This window comes from Mizuhopecten yessoensis, unplaced genomic scaffold, assembly GCF_002113885.1.
Source record: "Mizuhopecten yessoensis strain PY_sf001 unplaced genomic scaffold, ASM211388v2 scaffold10509, whole genome shotgun sequence".
Classification (NCBI taxonomy): Eukaryota; Metazoa; Mollusca; class Bivalvia; order Pectinida; family Pectinidae; genus Mizuhopecten; species Mizuhopecten yessoensis.
The window spans coordinates 179,109-201,746 of NW_018408582.1; the positions used below are offsets into that span (position 1 = coordinate 179,109).

General features: G+C 34.4%; 2 protein-coding genes across 3 annotated transcripts in view; one reads left to right on the plus strand and one right to left on the minus strand.

The window, feature by feature from the left end:
• LOC110460879 (nose resistant to fluoxetine protein 6-like) overlaps nt 1–20,779 on the plus strand; it is a 31,575-nt gene extending 10,796 nt beyond the window's left edge. Inside the window, exons 7-14 of the mRNA XM_021514075.1 lie at nt 1,192–1,305; nt 2,028–2,193; nt 7,778–7,857; nt 9,927–10,025; nt 11,161–11,290; nt 17,382–17,574; nt 19,168–19,310; nt 20,324–20,779. Coding sequence (XP_021369750.1) covers nt 1,192–1,305; nt 2,028–2,193; nt 7,778–7,857; nt 9,927–10,025; nt 11,161–11,290; nt 17,382–17,574; nt 19,168–19,310; nt 20,324–20,428 — 1,030 coding nt within the window. The 3' untranslated portion in view covers nt 20,429–20,779. The remainder of the gene's footprint in view (nt 1–1,191; nt 1,306–2,027; nt 2,194–7,777; nt 7,858–9,926; nt 10,026–11,160; nt 11,291–17,381; nt 17,575–19,167; nt 19,311–20,323) is intronic.
• Nucleotides 20,780–21,480: 701 nt separating this feature from the next.
• The window catches only part of LOC110460874, a 39,287-nt gene continuing 38,129 nt past the window's right edge, over nt 21,481–22,638 (minus strand). The window contains exons 28-29 of one of the 2 annotated variants that reach the window (XM_021514070.1): nt 21,973–22,062; nt 21,481–21,569 (exon numbers count right to left, since the gene is read on the minus strand). In XM_021514070.1, coding sequence (XP_021369745.1) covers nt 21,549–21,569; nt 21,973–22,062 — 111 coding nt within the window. In that variant the 3' untranslated portion in view covers nt 21,481–21,548. Of the gene's footprint in view, nt 21,570–21,897; nt 22,063–22,638 lie in introns of both variants that reach the window. The other variant, XM_021514069.1, reaches the window with a different exon arrangement.

Genomic DNA, 22,638 nt, shown 5'->3' on the forward strand with positions numbered 1-22,638 from the left:
GAATGTTAAAGAACGCTATATATACGATCCCTAAAAACCAGTGTATTATGTAAAACTGTAGTAGGAAACATAAAAACCCGTTTTTAGTCTGCAAAAACCTTTCAATCCTGAATAGAAAAAAGGATGTATATAAGTACATGATTTGATCTGGCAACTGTATTATTTTTGAAAGAAAAACACCAACAACAACAAAAAACCAAAAAAAACATGAAACTTAATATTAACACATTATAGCTTCAATAATTCGAGTAGGTCGAAATGTTTAGTTACTATCGTGAAATTTTCAATTACTTTCTTGAAATTTCGAGTTTTTTCTACATGGCCCTAAAGCTCTTCCGTAGTAGTACGACTACAAGCAGAAATATGTAAAAATAAGTGTTCAGCAGAGATTTTAGACTTTTGCAATATGCAATGACAAATTTTATACATTAATACAATTGACTCATAATACAGGTATAACTACAAACGATACAGTAATACCTAACTAGCAAACCTGAAAACGCCCCTTGTGCAATCAGAAAATACATAACTAGTTTAACATCAAAAAGTGTACTCAACACACTGCATTAGCATCACTGCGGCATAAAAGAATACACTTTCCCACGTCTTTGTGATATACACGTCGCACATATGGAACACTCTTATGGGCTATGTGTTTCTCTTATCCTGGACAAGTGTATCCATATGTTTCCAATTATAAGATACCCATGGTTCATCGTAGGGTTGAGGCAAAGGGATTCCCCTATATAACATAATATCATTGTATTTGATACACATTAGGTGAATAGGGTAAAAGAAAAAATATCATTCGACCCTCATCCCGAAAGGGGTAAAATATTCTATTATCAAGTATCATTGTACTCAAAGACCTGTATATTTATGACGTCACAATCAGATGACGGCGTTTTTATTATGACGTCACAATTAAAAACACGTCAAAAGATCGTTTTAATGATTGTGGCAATCTTGCTGTCGGCATGTGACACTACCTTCATAACACAATAATTGTTCCACAAGCTTGCTCTGAAGCTCCTTCATTGATGTTTATATTTTAAATATTTATATATACCTTTTTAGTATCTGCACAATATTCTTATATTCTTCATTTTATATTTAGAAATTTGATAAATCAATGTTTGTTGGATGCGATTCTATAAAAAATAATCAACTATTACTGTATGTCACATCTAGCGGGATGATGCTGTCCTATACTCAGCTGAAGAACTTGCAGACGCTAAAAACCAAACTAACTGGACGGAATGTCGGCGGCTATGTCTTCCATTACTTCTTCCACAGGCTTTGGAGGTACGTCTGCTGTTTCGAAAAAATAATCAATTATCTCTTCTTATGTAGCATGTAGTTAAAACATATTTTATTGATCGAATGATTCGAAAAGATCGGACAACAAGTTTAAACGACTCATAACTGTCATCTCCATTATACCACATTATATGTACATTCGTGCTTTTTTATAACAATATGCTTTGATAAGGCTAACTGATAGAGGATGGTAATTGAATAATAAAGAGACGGAAATTAGAGTATACACGTACAGTAAAGGTGGACCTATTTACCTTGATAATAGATATAATAGAATAAATGCAGAGCTGAAACATATACATGTACCAATATATCACTAGTCTAGGTATAGTATACTCGACGATCATGTCCTATATCCAATGGTTATAACAATGAGATATGCTCTTTTCCTGTATTCAAGACATCCTTTTTTTAAATGATTTACTTGTTTGCGAGTTTATACGCACACGCTTTTATAGTGTCTTCATGGATGGATGATTGGATCATTCCCGGATTGAACCGAACCTTTAGTTATCAACATAACAAACACACCATTCAAGGTCTTCACACATGGAACTTCCGGTTTATTGCGCATGTCACATAACATGAATGATTCACGTTACATATACAAATGATAACGACTGTAGATATTATTAAGGTTATCAATAACATATATTATACGAATACTACAGCTTTCTTTTTGTAAGTATGACCTGTGTATGTTTTAGGTTGACACCGATCTACATGATAACAATCCTTATGTTCGCAACAGTATCTGAGTACATGAAAAGCGGCCCCCTAATGCCAACTTCCTTTCCATATATAGAAAACTGCAAGGAGTCTTGGTGGACAAATCTACTATATGTCAACAACCTCGTCATGACGGATAAACCGGTATAAAACTTCAAACTTATATTTTGATTTAAATATGCGCCGTTGTTTTCTTTTCTTTTGTCTTTAAATTAGTCTTCATTTAGACAAATCACATATTGAGTATCAATTATGAAAAGAGAAATTAACTGATTATTGACAGGGAAAATGTGCTTAACTGAAAATGTTTGATGCATTTAATTTTTTAAATTAGTAAAGGGAAAGTACTATTTTAACGTGTCTTTATTCAACTTCTTCCGAGGCAAAGATACCAGATCCGCTTTTTCTCTCTTTTTATTTAGCGAGATTAAACGTCATTGATAACGGAATAGGCAGATACGTGAGAACTGTTTTTTCTCGCGCTATAAATAATCGCTGAATTTCAATTCATAACTATTGAACTGGGTGTAAAACGGTATTTAATTGTTTTTCTTATTTTGTTTAAATGACTAATTGCTTCTGACAACGATAGAAAGGCATTATCAATTTCATACCGGCATCAAAACTGACGATAAGTCGTTCAATGCTTATATAAACATTACATCTTTTTATTTTTTGTGTTACCCAAGTACAAATATCTGATATTTTCGATATAAGGGTTTGTGTCGTCCGTGCCAATGAGATTCCTTGAACACTCTAATGTCAACAAAATGTTCGCTTTTAACGGTTTTCTCGTGTCCATCGAGGCGGGAAGAGAAGGTTCAAAATGACGCTGATCAAATTGCATTATAGCTCTATGAACGCGATTCCTTTAGTGATGCTTATAGACGAAAATGCATTGTAAGTGTAAATATATTCTTGTGAACGTCACCATTTGTTTGCTTCCTTATATATATTTTTGGTAGTGTTATTTACAACTTTCGTCCATTGGCAACGAAATATCTTCTTAAAAAACTTACTCTTAAATTCATCACTGTTTGACATGTTAGAGCTGATTGTAGTGTTTTGTTATTGTATATCTAATGAGTGCTCGTCACTTATTGTTTGGATATAATTTCTAAATTTTATTTCTTGGTTTGTTACAAGTTCTGCTATTCGACCATTAAAACTGCAATTCATATTATTATTTACGTCTGGGCTACTGTTAAAATCTTCCAAACACCCATCCCTCAATAATTCGTCGTAGTTCGAGATGACCTTTATTACATAAACAAAACTGACGGTGAGAAGAATTGAAAGACATGTCCTTTTATTATCATATATTGTTGATAATAACTTGAGCATTGTAATAAAATAGGATTCGTCCACCGAACTCTAGACGGACGCTCCACTAGTTGACCTTCCTAGCTGCTGACGATCACTACAATCCGTGACAGAAAACTAGAACATGCATCGGTTTAAACGAGTAGACCTGTATTTCCACAACAGTGACAGGTTCTGTCTGAAAAAACTCAAACTGACAAGGTATTTTAATGTCTTATATTTGTCTTCGCTCGGCGCTCAAAATATATTAAAGCCACGAGTTTAGATTTGATATTTCTAATATAAGAAATTATGAAATAGGTAAATTTTCTCACATACACATTAACATATTTCTGCGAACATGACGAACTCAAATTGGAATACAAGTGAAAGTTCTTTCATATTTTATAACTGTGAAAGATACTGAAACAAAACGCGTGACGAGAGTAACTGACTACCGGTCATTACACCGGCCTATAATTCCATTCTGTCTAGTCATCGTCACTCGAGTTCCCATTTACACAACTTTACATTGTTAAAAACTCTCTACGTTCTCAGTTCATACTTTCTTCATCTTTTGAAAAATCCAGAATCACTCCCTATAATGAACATCACAAATCAAAGCGATGCAGCATCAGATTAAAAAGATTTAAGCTTAAGCATAAAGCCAAACATTTTGTTTTATCGTATGACCAATTGTTCTCGAAACAGGCGCATCTTAAGTTTTTTTTTTAAATTTATATCAGCTTAACATTGAGAATAAATTCAAAAGTTTTATAAAGGCAGTAGGAATGTGCACAAAGTGAACTAACGTATATTATTTACAACAAAGTTCATACATTCAGAATCCCTATACCATAACAAGCAGAACGGATTTCTCGTATATAACATAACCTTTTTTGTTACATTTGGATACAATTGTAGCACGGTGGGGCAAAACTATTTCCACTGATCGCTACTGTAACTATCTGAGATGCATGGTTACCAATCCTAATCTGGACAGTTTACACCTAAAACTCTGTTGGTTTGATCGCTAGTATAACTATCTGAAATGCATGGTTACCAATCCTGATCTGGACAATTTACACCTAGAACTCTCTTGGTTTGATCGCTAGTATAACTATCTGAGATGCATGGTAACCAATCCTAATCTGGACATACTAACAGTTTACACTTAAGAGCTCTGATGGTTATGGTTACCAATCCGGATCTGGTTACCATTCCTAATCTGGACATACTAACAGTTTACACTTAGAGCTCTGTTGGTTTGATCGCTAGTATAACTTACTGAGATGCATGTTTACCAATCCGAATCTGGTTACTAATCCTAATCTGGTTACCAATCCGAATCTGGACACACTAACAATTTACAGTTAGAGCTCTGTTGTTTTGATCGCTAGTATAACTATCTGGGATGCATGGTTACCAATCCTAATCTGGACAGTTTACACCTAAAACTCTGTTGGTTCGATCGCTAGTATAACTATCTGAGATGCATGGTTACCAATCCTAATCTGGTAACCAATCCTAATCTGGACATACTAACAATTAACACTTAGAGCTCTGTTAGTTTGATCGCTAGTATAACTAACTGAGTAGCATGGTTACCAATCCAAATCTGGTTACCAATCCTTATCTGGACATACTCACAGTTTACACTTAGAGCTCTGTTGGTTTGATCGCTAGTATAACTATCTGAGATGCATGATTACCAATCCTAATCTGCACATACAAACAATTTACACTTAGAGCTCTGTTGGTTTGATCGCTAGTATAACTATCTGAGGTGCATGGGTACCAATCCTAATATGGGCAGTTTACACTTATAGCTTTGTTGGTTTGATCGCTGCTATAACTATCTGAGGTGCATGGTTACCAATCCTCATCTGCACATACTAACAGTTTACACTTAGAGCTCTGTTGGTTTGATCGCTAGTATAACTATCTAAGATGCATGGTTACCAATCCTAATCTGCACATACGAACAATTTACACTTAGAGCTCTGTTGGTTTGATCGCTAGTATCTGAGATGCATATTTACCAATCCTAATCCGGACAGTTTACACTTAGAGCTTTGTTGGTTTGATCGCTACTGTAACTATCTGAGATGCATGGTTACCAATCCTAATCTGGACAGTTTACACTTAGTGCACTGTGGGTTTGATCGACAGTATAACTATCTGAGATACATGGTTACCAATCCTAATCTCGACAGTTTACACTTAGTGCACTGTGGGTTTAATCGCCAGTATAACTATCTGAGATGCATGGTTACCAATCCTAATCTGGACAGTTTACACTTAGTGCACTGTGGGTTTGATCGCCAGTATAACTAAATGAGATGCATGGTTACCAATCCTCATCTGGACATACTAACAGTTTACACTTAGAGCTCTGTTGGTTTGATCGCTAGTACAACTATCTGAGATGCATGATTACCAATCCGAATCTGGACAGTTTACACTTAGACCTTTGTTTGTTTGATCGCTAGTATAACTATCTGAGGTGCATGCTTACCAATCCTCATCTGGACATACTACCAATTTACACTTAGAGCACTGTTGGTTTGATCGCTAGTATAACTATCTGAGATGCATGGTTACCAATCCTAATCTGCACATACGAACAATTTACACTTATAGCTCTGTTGGTTTGATCGCTAGTATAACTATCCGAGATGCATGGTTACCAATCCTAAGCTGGACAGTTTACACTTAGTGCGGGTTTGATCGCCAGTATAACTATCTGAGATGCATGGTTACCAATCCTAATCTGGACATACTAACAGTTTACACTTAGAGCTCTGTTGGTTTGATCGCTAGTATAACTATATGAGATGCATGGTTACCAACCCTAATCTGGACATACTAACAGTTTACATTTAGAGCTCTATTGGTTTGATCGCTAGTATAACTATCTGAGATGCATGGTTACCAACCCTAATCTGAACATACTATTAGTTTACACTTAGAGCTCTGTTGGTTTGATCGCTAGTATAACTATCTGAGATGCATGGTTACCAATCATAATCTAGACATGCTAACGGTTTACACTTAGAGCTCTGTTTGTTTGATCGCTAGTATAACTATCTGAGATGCATGGCTACCAATCATAAACTAGACATGTTGACAGTTTATACTTAGAGCTCTGTTGGTTTGATCGCTAGTATAACTATTTGAGATGCATGGTTACCAATCCTAATCTCGACATGCTTACAGTTAACACTTAGAGCTCTGTTGGTTTGATCGCTAGTATAACTATTTGAGATGCATGGTTACCAATCCTAATCTGGACATACTAACAGTTTACACTTAGAATACTGTTGGTTTCATCGCTAATATAACTATCTGAGATGCATGGTTACCAATCCTAATCTCGACATACTATTAGTTTACACTTAGAGCTCTGTTGGTTTGATCGCTAGTATAATTATCTGAGATGCATGGTTACCAATCCTAATCTGGACATACTAACAATTTACACTTAGAGCTCTGTTGGTTTGATCGCTAGTATAACTATTTGAGATGCATGGTTACCAATCCTAATCTGGACATACTAACAGTTTACAGTTAGAGCTCTGTTGGTTTGATCGCTAGTATACCTATCTGAGATGCACGGTTACCAATCCGAATCTCGACATGCTTACAGTTAGCACTTAGAGCACTGTTGGTTTGATCGCTAGTATAATTATCTGAGATGCATGGTTACCAATCCTAATCTGGACATACTTACAGTTTACACTTAGAGCTCTGTTGGTTTGATCGCTAGTATAACTTTATGAGATGCATGGTTACCAATCCTAATCTGCACATACGAACAATTTACACTTAGAGCTCTGTTGGTTTGATCGCTAATATAACTATCTGAGATGCATGGTTACCAATCCTAATCTGCACATACTAACAGTTTACAGTTAGAGCTCTGTTGGTTTGATCGCTAGTATATCTATCTTAGATGCATGGTTACCAATCCGGATCTGGTTACCAATCCTAATCTGGACAAACTAACAGTTTACACTTAGAGCACTGTTGGTTTCATCGCTAGTATAACTATATGAGATGCATGGTTACCAATCCTAATCAGGACATGCTGACAGTTTACACTTAGAGCTCTGTTGTTGATAATATTATGTTTATCTTATTCTTTATTATTTTTCTATGATATACAGCAAGGTATGGTTTTCTCTTCAGATATGTTTAATCAAAGCTATATTCGTGCGGAAAATAAACAGTTTCAAATGTTAGATACATGTATATCTTTTGGCAGTGGAATCCTTCAATATTAAACATATATCTACCACATGTAATGTAAGTGCGATATCACAAAGTGAGGTGAAGTGATTCTATTTTATTTGTTACATACGTCATTTGCAATATGGATATATATAATTGAATCGTTCATTTATATGTTGTCTTGTATCCACAGTGTGGGGGATGGAGTTGGTACTTGGCAAATGACATGCAGTTTTATACCGTATCCCTACTTATCCTTTTTATGATGATTTTGTAAGTATTCAGCGATCAATCAAAGGATACGGGAAACATGTTTTGACGAAAACAGTTATGCGGAATGTATTTGATATATGTAAGCTCTATGGTAATTTGATATATGTAAGCTCTTTGGTAATTTGATATATGTAAGCTCTTTGGTAATTTGATATATGTAAGCTCTTTGGTAATTTGATATATGTAAGCTCTTTGATAATTTGATATATGTAAGCTCTATGGTAATTTGATATATGTAAACTCTATGGTAATTTGATATATGTAAGCTCTATGGTAATTTGATATATTTAAGCTCTATGGTAATTAAATATTTGTAAGCTCTAAGGTAATTTGATTGCTGGTTACACATCTATTTCAGAACAAGTTCTACATGTTTTCAGTGCATACAAAACTTTCCTATACTCATAATCATAATCAAAGTTTAAATAATCTAAAACGCATTCTGTAAATACCTGTAAACCCTTACCATATATTATTCTATAGCGTCATGAGTATACTTGAAAAGTCACTATACAGATAGTTGGTGGTACATTTCTTTTTTTTATAATTAAACATTAGTAGGAACGTTTTCGTTTGTCAAAACAACTTCTTCATTTTGCATTGTAACGTTTACATTTGTCTTGATATAGTTTTTTAATGCGTTGACCTGCTATTTATTTTGCCCTAGTTTCATCGAGTGAGAGTTCAAGTTACGGTTAACCTGTCATCTTTCATTTTATGCACGAACTGTCATTCTGATTCACCGATGCGGTAATTTTTGGCTTTTGGTCAGTATTCGAAATGTATACCACAGTATACTGTGCACCGAATCCTTTTGAGTTTCTCTGTTGAATTGAAGAGATACCAACTGTATAGACTTGTCTGTTGAAGTCGCATAAATATTTAGGTCAATAGTTGTCCGCCATTTCACAGGAGTCATCTTCCACAACAACATCAGGAAATATCATCAAGTCTTGGCGTTTTTTGTCTGCGTTGCAAATCTATTTCATTAAACCTTTCAGCATCTCCATTTAGAGAAATGGTTTGTTTGTTTGTTTATTTGAATTAAACATCAACGCGACAGCTAGGTTAATAGGACGAAAACGGGCGCCTAAGGAGACATCGTCGACAAGAGAGGGTAGATAATAGAAAAAAGGAAATGATATAGAACCCAAGTTTGTCTTAACCTACTGGTATGTTCAATATTTAACCCATTTATGATTATATTTTATGAGCTTTATCAACAAATCAGAGCCCGGCCGTGTTTTTGTTGACGGGTCAATCCAACAAGGTATCCAAGCGACAGCCTTTATATTGGTCCCTTATGTTCTTATATATGTTATTGTTTACAATTACTTTATAACACATTTTATATTCATTTCAAAACACCATGTCTAAAAACACAAATAACTTTGAAAGTAATGCGTAAATTAGTACTGACATGTTTCTGATAACATTGGAAGCTGCTTTCTAAAAAAAGGTGGCCCCTACCCTGAAAAAGGGGACTTTTCTCTGCCCTTGCATTTGAATGAAAACATTGATTGGTGTAATATAATAATATGACGTAAGTAACTTACACAGTCTTGCTTTACCACGATATAGATATAATTTGGATTCAGCTATACAAACCCATATGTCCTTACAAAATCATTTACACATTGACAAGAATATTTGGAAAGGAAAATGGCTGATCCCCTCAACATATTACCTCCATCGCAAATCACGAGTAAACTTATCCAGATATTTGGTCAGGGGTATGGGTTGGAGAAAACACCTGTATAACTTCCTGACTATTATCGGCCCCAACCTCGCGGTCCGTCCCTCTCCTACGCTTTATGCATCATACCACTTCTTTCTTTCAATGGCGTCATTGGTATGCATTATACAAAAGGAATATCGGCACAAACAGAATACCGCAGAGTCATAAAACCGTAATTCAAATTAAAATCGATTCAACCGGCGCGAAATATGAAAAGGGTAGTATTTACACAGCAAAAGTAAAGTGGAACTAGTTGTTTAAGAATTTTAAACGTTTACCGCTCAACATATATCAAACAATACAATATATCTTCAAATGTTTTATTTCATAGCAAAATGCCTGTAGCAATCCTTACATCCTTGACGCTCATGGCTGGAGGGATGGCTTATACTGTATACAAACAATATCACACCAAAGGATCCTTAATTTCGTAAGTATAACATTATAACTTCGTATATTAATGAATCATTACTTTTAATTCGCAGTTTGCTTTCATTTTCTGATGAAACATTCATTGATCAGAGCAAGGTAACCTTTATAACACTGCAAATCTTAGTCCTAACAATCCTTTACTTCATCCTACTACATGTGCAATAACAGGCATTTGTTTCTTAGTTCTTCATTGTGTTGAATAAAATTGTCTCCTCCTTTATATATTATTATCGATACTATTTGCGAAACAAGGATATAGTTATAAAATCGATCATTTACATAATCCACGCAAATTTTACTTAAACAAAATACCCACGTAGACATTCAATCAATTTGGTGAATTCCATAATTTGGACGACTGGGAGTTGAATGCAGGGGATGTGGTAGGGTTGATGTGTGTGGGTCTTTAGAACAGGGATTATTCTCTGAAATATCGGGCATTTTCTATCAAACGTTAGATAATTTACAACATTTTTGAAAGGAATTGTGGTACGCAAGAGTTATGCTCATTATCAATACATCACATTACGATTATGTTAAGACGTATACAACTCCTATGCTGACATCACTATCAAGATAACAATATGACGTCAAGATAAAATGAAGTCACAAGGAAGAAACAGGGAGATGGAAATCAACTTCTTTGTGAATATCCGGGTACATTATTTAAAATATGAGAAATAACTTCTCAATATCTAAAATGAAATATATTTCTTTACCCCGTAAACGAAACCGCACTCCACATCTGCATGATTTGGTAAATAGGTGTATCTGCAGACAGCTCATCTAACTATTTATGTTTTGCCTGCAAATACTATTTCGCTTCCTGCTTGCAAAACGAACTTAAGTTGCTGGGTAATAATAAAATGCTACTTTTACATTGTTTCTAAGGACAACATGATAGTTATTCAAACTTCTGAATTATAATCTTTCCTTATACCAATTAATGATTAGGACACGGACACTGCTTCATTTGTGTTGGATGTTCAGATTCACAAGAATTATGGCTGGCTATTAAAGTACAATCTTATTGTAGCCCATTTTACTTGAAAATTGGAATAAACTTGACTTTATTCGAATTATGTATGGATATATAAGGTTAACTAAATAAGGTTTAAATATCACTATTGCAGGGGCGCTTCTTCGTTCCAAGAATACTGGTCAAATATCTACATTGCGCCCTGGTGCCGTATTGCGGCTTTTTTAGTTGGGTTACTATTCGGCATCGTCATGAACAAACGACCAAGGAAGTCATTCAGCAAGGTAACTATTAATTCCTGTTCGGTGTGCAGAGTAGTCGACGTTTTTAGTCCACCGACGGTTCCCGGGGGGACTATAGGTTTGCACTACATCCGCCTATCCGCCCGTCCTTCCGTCTAAGAAGTTTGTCCAGGACATATCTTCTATATTATTTCACCTAGGGTAACCAGGTTTGTACAAGGACATCTTTGGATGGCAGAGTGTAGAGTGCAAGAAGACATTCACTATGACCTAACTGTGACCTATGACTTGACCTTAGACCTTAACCTTTCAAACAGTCTTTTTCCGGGCACATCTTCTAAACTATTTCACCTGGAGTAACCAGATTTGGTGTACAAGGACATCTTGGGATGGTGGAGTGCAGAGTGCAAGAAATCGGTCATTGTGACTTACGACTTGACCTTAGACCTTAACCTGTTAAACAGTTTGTCCGGGCACATCTTCTAAACTATTTCACCAGGAGTAACCAGATTTGGTGTACAATGTGCTCTTGGGATGGCAGAATGCAGAGTGCAATGATTAGGTCACTCTGAAGTACGACTTGACCTTTGATCTTTGACTTTTACTTTTGAAAAAGTTTGTCTGGGGAAAATATTCTATATTATTTCACCTGGAGTAACCAGATTTGGTGTACATGGACATCTTGAAATGGTGGAGTTCAGGAAGTAGGTTACTATATCCTTACTCTTACATATGCTTCCTGACATAAGTGTACTGTTTGTTAAATATAGAAATCATTACTAGTGGGGGTATATGGATTACTTTGCAATACTCTGCATTATTCTTTATGATTTCTAGGTATATCATCGTTCAGGTTGCTTACATAGTTGGTCCATTACACGTAGTGGCAGTGGTTTATCATGTTTATTCTTTTCTTGTAAGTTTGTTTTCAAAGGGACTATTTCCAGCTATGTTAAATTTACACAGGAGCCTGCCCCCTCATAACTTTTGTTTCAGAAATGCTACGAGATTTATGCTGCTGTTATAACTTTTTTCAATCCATTATATACATCCGGAATTATTACTTTGAATCACTCTTCAAATTTTTTAGATGATTAATTAAAGGGACATCACGCAAAAAGCCATATTTTTTTAATGAATGTATGTATTGTATGCACTTCCACTTATGTTACCTCGCTATCCCCATATTCATAGTCCGTTCCAAATGTCCAGTTTGACCACTTGAATTGTTCGGGAAAGCCCTGCTAAAAATAGCGCCGATCACGTCACCTGACTAGGCAGTAAACACGAGCGGTCTGGGCGAAATGAAACGGTTTCCAAAGGGGCCCCCAGAGAGGGGCGTCAGGCAACTGAAACTTCTTACCGCACTATGAAACCAAGTAATATGATTTCTATGTCCGTATTAAAACTTATTGAACAGTAGTTATCCATCATTAGAAGTTAATCCCATTCCCATCGACATATTAAACTAAGTTCATCTGTGTTCAAACTCAGACAAAGCTACTAGCGAGGTTAATAGTTTTAGATATTTATTCAAAACATAAACAGCGCTAGCATTTCTGTCGATTCCATTTCAGACTGACTGCTAGGGCAGTTGTTTTCTTCTTTGAATACTCCCACCTGTAATAATGATTCCGTAACGTACTCCGTGCGCTATCTTTTGACCATTTGGCAACTTTTCGCTTCGTAGCTGACACGGTACAACACTTTTCTTTGGCTTACTTCACACGCTCAGTCATTTTGTTTACAAAAAAATGGTGTGCAATGCGCATGCGCTAGTAGAGGGAAATCCCTGAACAAAACGTTGGTCAGACAGGTAGAAATACTGATGATTATCTTAGATTTAATCATTTTTATGAATCTATTTCAGCCAAATTCGATCGTTATTTTCCATAAGGAGTCTCACTTGATATGTTTATGTAGTATTTGAAAAAAAGACACAAAAAAAAGTTACTTCACCGTAATGCCCCTTTAACCTAATTGTAGCATGGGGGTCGAAAAACGAAATATCAACCTGAAAGTATTGTTCTGAAAAAGAATCGTATTTTTTGCATCATAATACTAGGGAAAGAAAATTTTCTTTCATGTAGTGCTTAAATAACATTATTTAATATCCAGAATTTGAGTTAAATCGAACAATTTGTGAAAATTTTAATGTAAAACATAGGATTTTTTTATTACTATTCTTGTATACCTAAAATGTTCATAGTATGAAGAAGTCGTGTTATTTCAAATATGTATGCAAATTTTCAGTCCAAAAAAGAGGAGGAAAGTATTCAAATTCCAATATATTTCATCGCTTGGTATGATTGATAAAAGTTTAGTTAACAATCATTTTTTATATCAAATGTAATTTTTTTGTCACTTTATAGAATTTATTGTTTTACATTTTGTTATCATATTTTATACATTTTATCATCAAACTTTCTATTTATATTGCTTTTAGGGGATATTTCAAACTCATTTATTAATACTCATCTCGTAATCAACAGTAAATTTATTGGTAAAGGTTGCCATCGTATCGTAAATGTAAAGGTACATGATATGTAAAAGAAAATCCATAATATATATAACTTTTGGATATACTGACTAAAAGTGGCATACATTGCTCAAATGAAGAAGTTAGCATTGGTCCGAAGTGATACAAAAGGTATCTCAGAAGAAAGAGAATCTGACACAGAACGTTTTAAAGATGAAACTACTAAAAGTTTTCCTCTCTTAACAATCAAGAACCATTTTTACGGGTTCTGTTTACATACAAAATGTTATCTCTGTTTTAACCATTTTAATTCGAAGGAAAGCAAATCCATCTTCTGCAAAAACGTGCCAGGCATCAGTTTCTTTTCACACATAAATTCTGGTGTCTTATTTGCAATGACCTAAACTCCTGTACAGGGGTTATTCTATAAGGAAGAGAGTGTTTGAACGCTCAATTATGAAATAAGTCATCTGAAATGATTGATGATATTTTAGAAGTGCCGCACATCTTATCAAAGAATCAATCAGCCTTGACTCTTAATTTTTGTCTCTTGGATCGCCCTGGTTGCAAAGCTTAGAGAGGTTGGTCAACGAACAGTTTCTCAAAATCCGTACGTGCTTTGTCCCATTTCTTTCTTCTTCAGTCTTTACCAAAACTACACAAAATGCTCTTTTATTGTTGTGTTATTGCATTTCCCTGCGTAGTGTTTCAAAAACCGTTCATTTTGTAGTACAAGCATTAAATAAATCTATAGTTCCAATGTTCCATGGTACTGACCATTTGAGTAGGAAACAGATACTTTCATACAATATTTTATTCTTAGAACATTCTTTGGAGACAAAGTGAATGCCTTCATAGATGGTACATATATTTATATCAAAACAAGTGCTGACCACAAGCTTCAGAGAATGTCTTACGGTGGCCAGAAGGAGCGTTATTATCTTAAATTCATGATGTCTACATTTTGGACACAGTAGGACCATTCCCTGGAAGCCAAAATGATGAAAGCATTACAGAAAACATCATAGACAAGCTCACGTGGTTGGAGCAAGACGACAATGAAGTCGTTGATCGTGGTTTCAGAGATATCCTGCCAATGTTAGAAGCATCTGATATTAACACCAGTATGTACTCGTATTTTAAGACTGGTCAGAGCGAACACTCAAATCTACAGGCTAACAATGACAGAACAGTTAATAAATCCCGATTGATTGTAGAGAATTATCATTGCCATCTATGGCATTGGTTATTTTTAAAGCTTTATTAATATCAAATTGCTTCATTGATATACTTGAGGAGGTGCCAACTATTGTGACTGTATAATTGGATACGGGGACCAATGAATCAAAGATGACAATGAACTGACAGACCAGACAGAGAACTCGTACATCAAATCAAGTTTCTACTTACAAAAACAAACTGTGTGGTTCAGAGGGTGAAAACAACCAGCTCTCCCCCAGAGAGCCAAGTCAGAATTCGTAAAGATTAAGAAATATGGGTGAATCAGCAATCTTAAGACCTCATCCGTTGTCAGGTTTGTTTCACACACAAAGGCCAGACTAAATATAATGTTTGGATACACGACACCAAGAAAAGATTACTACCGCCAATGCTTAGTTGGTCAAAGAACTATGGGAATGTGTGCTTTTACATCAATTACACTTTGTTAACATGGCTATCATAACAATCTTCAAAATCCATAACAGTTGCGCCCAAGGGCTTAGAAGTTTCAACAAAGCTTGAAAAAAGAATGTTTTCTTCTGAATCTAGAATCACCAGTTTAAAAACAAGCTCAAAGCCTCGCATCATTGTTTTCTTCCTTCCTTTTTTCCAAGTCTGCCTTTCGAACACATTTCATACTCTTGCATCTTGCAAAACATTATTTGTATATGTCATCAGCTGTTAATACAGCGATTAACTTATATATATATATATATATATAAGAACGAAGTTACAAACAAACAACTAAATTGGAACAGCTATTTACTTCTTTTCTGTCAGTTTTAGGTCATAATGCTTATACTATACACAAAGCCATGAATTATAATGTATAGACCATATTGTCATTTGATCCCTTCTTTCAATATGTTTCACCACATATTTTGGATTAATATTTTTGTCACTGGTAGTTCTTGACCTAATCCTTTTATGATCAAAATATATTTGGTATACAAAAGATATAAGATACTTTTATTCTGAGATGAACACATTTTTTATCTGGAAAATATCATTGCTTGAGATGGCTTCCGGCTGTTGATTTGTCTGTAAAGGAATTTTTACATGTACATGTATAACATATGATCCCTAGTGTTGGGTGCATCATAAATGATCCTCCAATGCATTGTTAGTTTTACAACATTCGTCCTTTGGGGGGAAACTCCGGCGTTATGCTTCTACGAATAAACGAACTATGAACTCTTTTCAATTTTAATGATTTTCTTTTTGTTGTGACAGGGTTAAGGTCTACACATCACAAAAAGAAAATTGAAATCGAAGGAGGGGCCATTTTGGAAACCCACCTTTTAAAAAGTCTTGATTTTTTCTATTTGAGTTTTTCAAGACGTTTTCAGCTTCAAATGAAAACTTTCTATATATATAAATATAATGCTTTATAAGGCTGGTCACAGATTTTTATAAATCACTTTTTAATAAATTACTATAATGGTTATTTACACCAGCAAAGCTTTCAGTCACATTTTAGATGTGTTTCCGGACTTCTTCTCCAGTTAAAATCGGTTACAGTGATATGTCTTTGCTAAGTATGATATTCGACGATTTAAAATTAGTAGTACTGTCATAACCGTTTACGATTTGTGGAGAATTTCCGTACCTCCCTTTGAAGACATCGTTCTTTAACTACATTTTAGAAAGGTTTTACCTTACTCCGTATTTCCATTTTTTTTCATCAAAAGACGAGTTATATTGCGCATGAATCTGACTGAAGGATTATGTGTGCTTATTGATATGAAAATCACACAGTTAAAACTGTATACCAAAATTCGCATTTTGTGGTTCAAATGATTTGAAATTTTAAGATTTTAATCAATTTTGAATATACGTAAAACTGAACACTTTTAACATGTTAGACCCATTGTGACATAGCAAATGAGTGTCCGTAATTGATGAGAGTATGGTCAAATGGTGTTAATGTTCAACCTGCTAAGTTCAATATAGTTCAGGATTTTCACCAACTAAGGCGAGGCTATGAGTGATCAGTTATCAGCTCTTTTATTTAAGGTTCATGTTTCTGTCGCTTAGAAGATGACCTGTGGGTTGATAGGCATTTGTTGTTGTAATATGGATGTTGCGATTTGTAAGGCCATTTTTAGCATATATTCGTTATTTTCGTGGTACCCAACTATCAGGGGTTCCTCCGAAAACACGATGTCGTTGGTACATGACTTCGATAATGATAAGTACCAACTGATACGAACAAGAAATAATACCAAATCCGTAATAACGTCGTGAACCTTCGAATTCGTGAATGAAGAGAAATAATAAGATTCAAGAAAATTAGAGATTTCAAGGTAATAAATTCGAAGTGCAAACATAATTTATAACTTATAGTTTGTACTTAATGCAAGATCAGATTGAAGATAGATTTAGCTTGAACATCATTTCCTATCTTAATGGAGACTTTTGCATAATTTATAGATTCTAAATTTTGCGGGGTGGACCACCGCAACAGCCGTCGCCTTGACGTTGAAGTACTCTCTGTATGACTTCAATAGAAAAGGAGGCGAGCCTTGGACCAGATGGCAGAATGCATTTTACGAGGCGTTTGACCGACCTGTGTGGGCGCTCTGTGTCGCTTGGGTTATCTTTTCCTGCCACAACCACATGGGAGGTAAATAGACATTTGAGTATATCACATTCAGTTACGTTTTCTACTGTTATAGATATAGTGTATGAAAAACAATCTTCACTGTTCATTTCTGACATACAACTTTAAAGCATATTTTAACTCAAGCCATGACGTTATCGTCACTAAACGTATGATCTTATAACATATCTTAACTGCCAACCAATCCGTTTGTAAACGCTGTGGCAAGATATCTACCTTACAAAATCAGAAGTGGGTTTACACTCAAGGCAGTCTTGCTTTCGAAATCATTTTGACAAAATCATTTTCCAGTTTTTTTGTATTGGAATATATAATATTCTGCAGGTGTTTTTACGATTAATTTCTTTTACTATATTGTTACAGTAATAAACATTGTGATGAATACCTGCAAAACATGTTAAAACATGTTTAATCTTTATTAAATAAAACACTAGCAGTCGATTTGTGAAATCTTTAATGTCGATCGTCCTGAATGTGCGTGCTCCCTCCCATAACCACCGTGATATGACGTATTCTATTAGCTTGTAATAGGCATGGCATAACTGAAAAAAACATAACTGTTTGCAATAATATTGGCGATGGTTTGTCTCGATGTAAGTGATAAATTGCTGCTGGTTTCAATGAAAAAGAGCGCATATGTTAATGTAGGCACAGATGTTGAGATATTTGAGCCGCACCGGACGTGTATAAGTTTCTTGTAACACCTGGTAGACTTGAAGTATTGGTTAGGGTTATAAACAGGGTGCAATTTTATTTCCCCGATTTTTATACAGCTATGTATATCTTATAAGCAATACATACAATTTTAGAAGTTGCGTTAGTTTTTCGATTCAGTATACTATGAAAATAGGAAACGATGTTAGCTAGCGATTACAATGTACTTTTAAGGACATATGCAGAACTTTAAGTATTCGACATAATCCATAAAAAAAGTCAGTGGTTTAGATATTTTTGAAACCCTGAACTACATCTACCAACATATACGAAAAACAAATAATCACTGTTACCAATAGTAAATGTCAATGTAAGGGTTGATATTGCTACGTTATGCCTTTTTGAATAAAATCGTATCAAATAAAAACAAAATAAATGAGTGATCAAGTTATATACTTGTCTATCACGACGACTTTATGGCTGAAGGTATAACTACGGTAGTTTTACTATATGTGACCTTTGCAATAATGTATTCATTATTGCGTTCATTGCTGGCCTTACAGTAACGAGGTGTCGGAAGGTTTGATTTGCTAGTAGTCCAGATACTAACTAAATCTGTTGTTTGTTATATAGAATTTAATGACAAAAGAAGATGTATTTGTAATTTATAACTGTTTTTGTATCTTAGTTCATTGTATGTGAATGTGATGGAATGGGGTTATACTGCATGGGAATACATGTGTGATGTGTGTATTTTTGTGTTTTCGTGTATGCATTTGAGATTAGTCTGTTTGTTTCAACATTCAAACTGTACTTATGGAGTAAGAAACAAGTAGTCTGCTTTTTAACTACTATTGAAATTATACATGTTCTTTCTTTTGCCATCACATTCCATTTTTTATTGATTTGGATTTATAAACAATTTTAATTTCATTTCCAAAGGTCCCGTCAACTCGATCCTGTCATGGAAAGGATTGGTACCTCTTTCCCGTATTTCCTATGCCACCTACTTGGTCCATTACCTAATCATGGCTACAAAGAATAACACCAATTATGATGTCTTTCATTATACAGTGTACAACATGGTATGTATTTAAATTTTGTTAAAAAATGCTTATATATTTTGAAAACATGTGTTTATATGTGTTTGGCCTTGGTGTGTGAATCACCCGTTTAAAGTCAACATCCACAAACAGAACAGAGCAATGACAGAAAGGAATAAACAATTTCCATCAAATATTAAACTTAATTACAAAAAAAATAAAAAAAATATCCATATAAAAATTATTGAAATATAGAAGAACATACACACACCTATTTAATATCCAAGGTACACGTTGAAAAAACGTAAATATTGGTAATTTTACAGTAGAAATGCCATTGCCGTGTGATATATGATGTTAACCGCATTTAGTAAAACATGGGCATCTTGATGATAATCATGGCAAATAAAATTCATGCTATACGTTGCACGCAAGTATAATTATCAGGTTTCGTGATTTTGACAACCGAAAGTATGTATCCAAGGTTTCAAATTCGTTACAGGTTTTTACTCATATGATTAAATACAAAACGGGATGTAAAGAGTTACCAGCATTAAAATGTACGATTTTTCAGTCGTGCAACTATAAAAGTTTCGGCTAGATCACCATCAACTACACATATCAGTTTCTCATTCTAAACACAAAAGGATCTCCGTACCACTGCATCAAGTGTAATTATGCATAAGAAACTGTTTGTCCCTACATAACGATACTTTGAAAATCATTTCTGAAAGGAAAACGATACCCTGTGTTACCTTTACGAATGCAATGGTATGTCCTAACTGTGTTACAGTTATTTCGATAACGAAATTAAGGGGATTTTACTGAGTATAAGAAACACTAAAGAGCTACAGGACAGAATATGCAACAGAATGTATTTTATACACGTTCGCTTAGTTTCATTAAGCGTGAATGAGTAATTCCGAGATTATATTGTGACAGTCACAAAGAGTACATGTTTACATGTATAAGAATAATATAAAACATTACAGTTATTCATTTTATTTATTGGTGGGTTTTTTCTTATTACAAGCTAGGTTTTGTTTCCTTTGCAGATCTATCTTTTCCTTGGAAACACCGTTTTCAGCTTCATGGCAGCGTTTGTGACGTCATTGATATTTGAAGCTCCTTTCATCGCTCTTGGCAAATTAATACTGTGAAGTGTGCTTCTACATAATGTATGTGGTAGCCAATGTGTTAAACTTCTTAGTTATGACTTACCTATTCACTCAGTTCTATTTAGTAACCTTATTCCAATTTTCCGTTTTCTATACATGTTATAGTTTAAATGTGTGATTTCTAAAACGATATTACAAAGCATAAAATTATTTTATCTCAAAATGTTATTTTGCAAAATACGAAGTAATAATATAGCTGAATACATAGGGAAAACACTTAAACGTGTGTGGATGTGTCCATCTGATATCCTAGAGTGCATTGCGCGTTTGGATATTTTCACGATAGCTGTAGCCCGCGTGCAAGATATCTATTCGCATAATAAACGATTCAGATGAACAAATATGTGTTGAGTAGCTTTTATTACATAGCTGAATATTTTCTGAATAAGCAAGAATTATAACGTTCAATTTCATTTGTTTCTCATACACTTGGACCAAACAACAATTGTGAACGAACAAGACGTAGAGAACGGAATAAAGAGGACAAGTAGTGGTAGCATTGATGGTGTTAAATCCTCACAATCCATTTCTGGTTCAGTTAGCTGGTTAGATTAGTGGATAAAAACGGACGAAGTTCAATAATAAGGAGTTTTGGCGACTTTTGCAATACAACATCTTGTATTGTATGAGTGAAAAATGTATATCTTTACGTCCATGGACTTAAACACTAGTTTGATTTTTGTTACATCCACTGACTACTGTATCTAATGGAATGTTTGATGTTATATACTTCTTTTTACTTTTACTCTGTTTGAGGAATTTATTGTCATTGTTCCAAAACAGTGCGACCCTAACGAATACGATTGTTTACACTACATGTAGGTATGCTTATATGTTTGCGGTGTTAATCTTATCATGTTTATATTTTTATGTCAACGCCAGCATTGTATTTCCTAAATTTGAACAGTTACTTACTATCTCCATTAAGTTTTTTTAGGAAACTTCACTTTCGAAATATGTACTTAAATTCTGATTGGTTTAAATCTTGACTCTATTTTCATGTCGCCAATCATAAATGAAGTGGTTAATAGAAATGCATTGTGCTGAAATTTTATTTTATTTAAAAACAAATAACATTTGAAATACCAGATTTATGAAGCAGTTAGCCAACCAGAGGGGACGCCTGAAAAATAAATCAACATCGTTAAAAAGTATATAATTCTAGCAAATCCAAATAAAATTTCACTTAAAATGTCATGGCGGTGACTTGCATATATATATATCTATATAAGAACATTTATTTAAATTTATCTGTTTTTACAGATAACGTTCATTACCCTGATTTCTTAATACTTATTTTACAATATGTGTGAAATATAAACAAATCATGTTGTTAATTTATTTCCGAACAACTTACCGTCTTTTAAAATTATCAATGTAAATGCTTTAAGATGCAATTTGGTGTCCATTGAGTGACATTGTGACATCAGTGATGATAAAATGTCACAAACCTTCACTAATTCCAATTCAGTGGAACTTCGTTAGTTTAAATTAATCTATAACGAAAATTGTAGGATCCACGTTACCGTTGCCATATCTCCACCAGTACACGTGTAGTGATCCACAGAGAGTTCGTGTCCATTATGTATCGACACAGTGACGTCACATCTGGTTATCTATGTATAAACATACTTTTTGTCAACATAAGATAAAAAAAAAAAAGTTCAATAAGAAATAAAAAAAAGAAATTAGACCGACCTATTTTTCGAACAAGGCAAATATGATTTGTTGAAAAAAAAACAGACTTGCTTTATCACGAAATCAAATAAATGATTATTAAACCAAAGGGTATCCCAGAAATCGGTGGATACGAAGAGATTTATAGCGAGTTTATTTTGAAATGCAAATTTTCGCAAAAATAAGTTCACTAAGATAACGTGCTTTTCTCTTAACAGATATCTTGGAAACCGCTGCAAACATAATCGGGATTTTGTTTTTTATTGATTCAAATAACAACAAACAACAATATCAACAACATCAACAACAACAACACAAATCCTCTTGATATATAAATAGAATTTACCCACGAGAGGCCACGTTATGCCTAATCGATCTGCTTTCACCAGACACCAAAAAGACAACAGGTTAAGACAGGCGCTTCACTCGACTGTAATAAATACTACTCCTGCAGGCTACACGCATCATGCAGATCAATAATGATATTATTTCAGTAGTCTTGATTTCCTCAACAC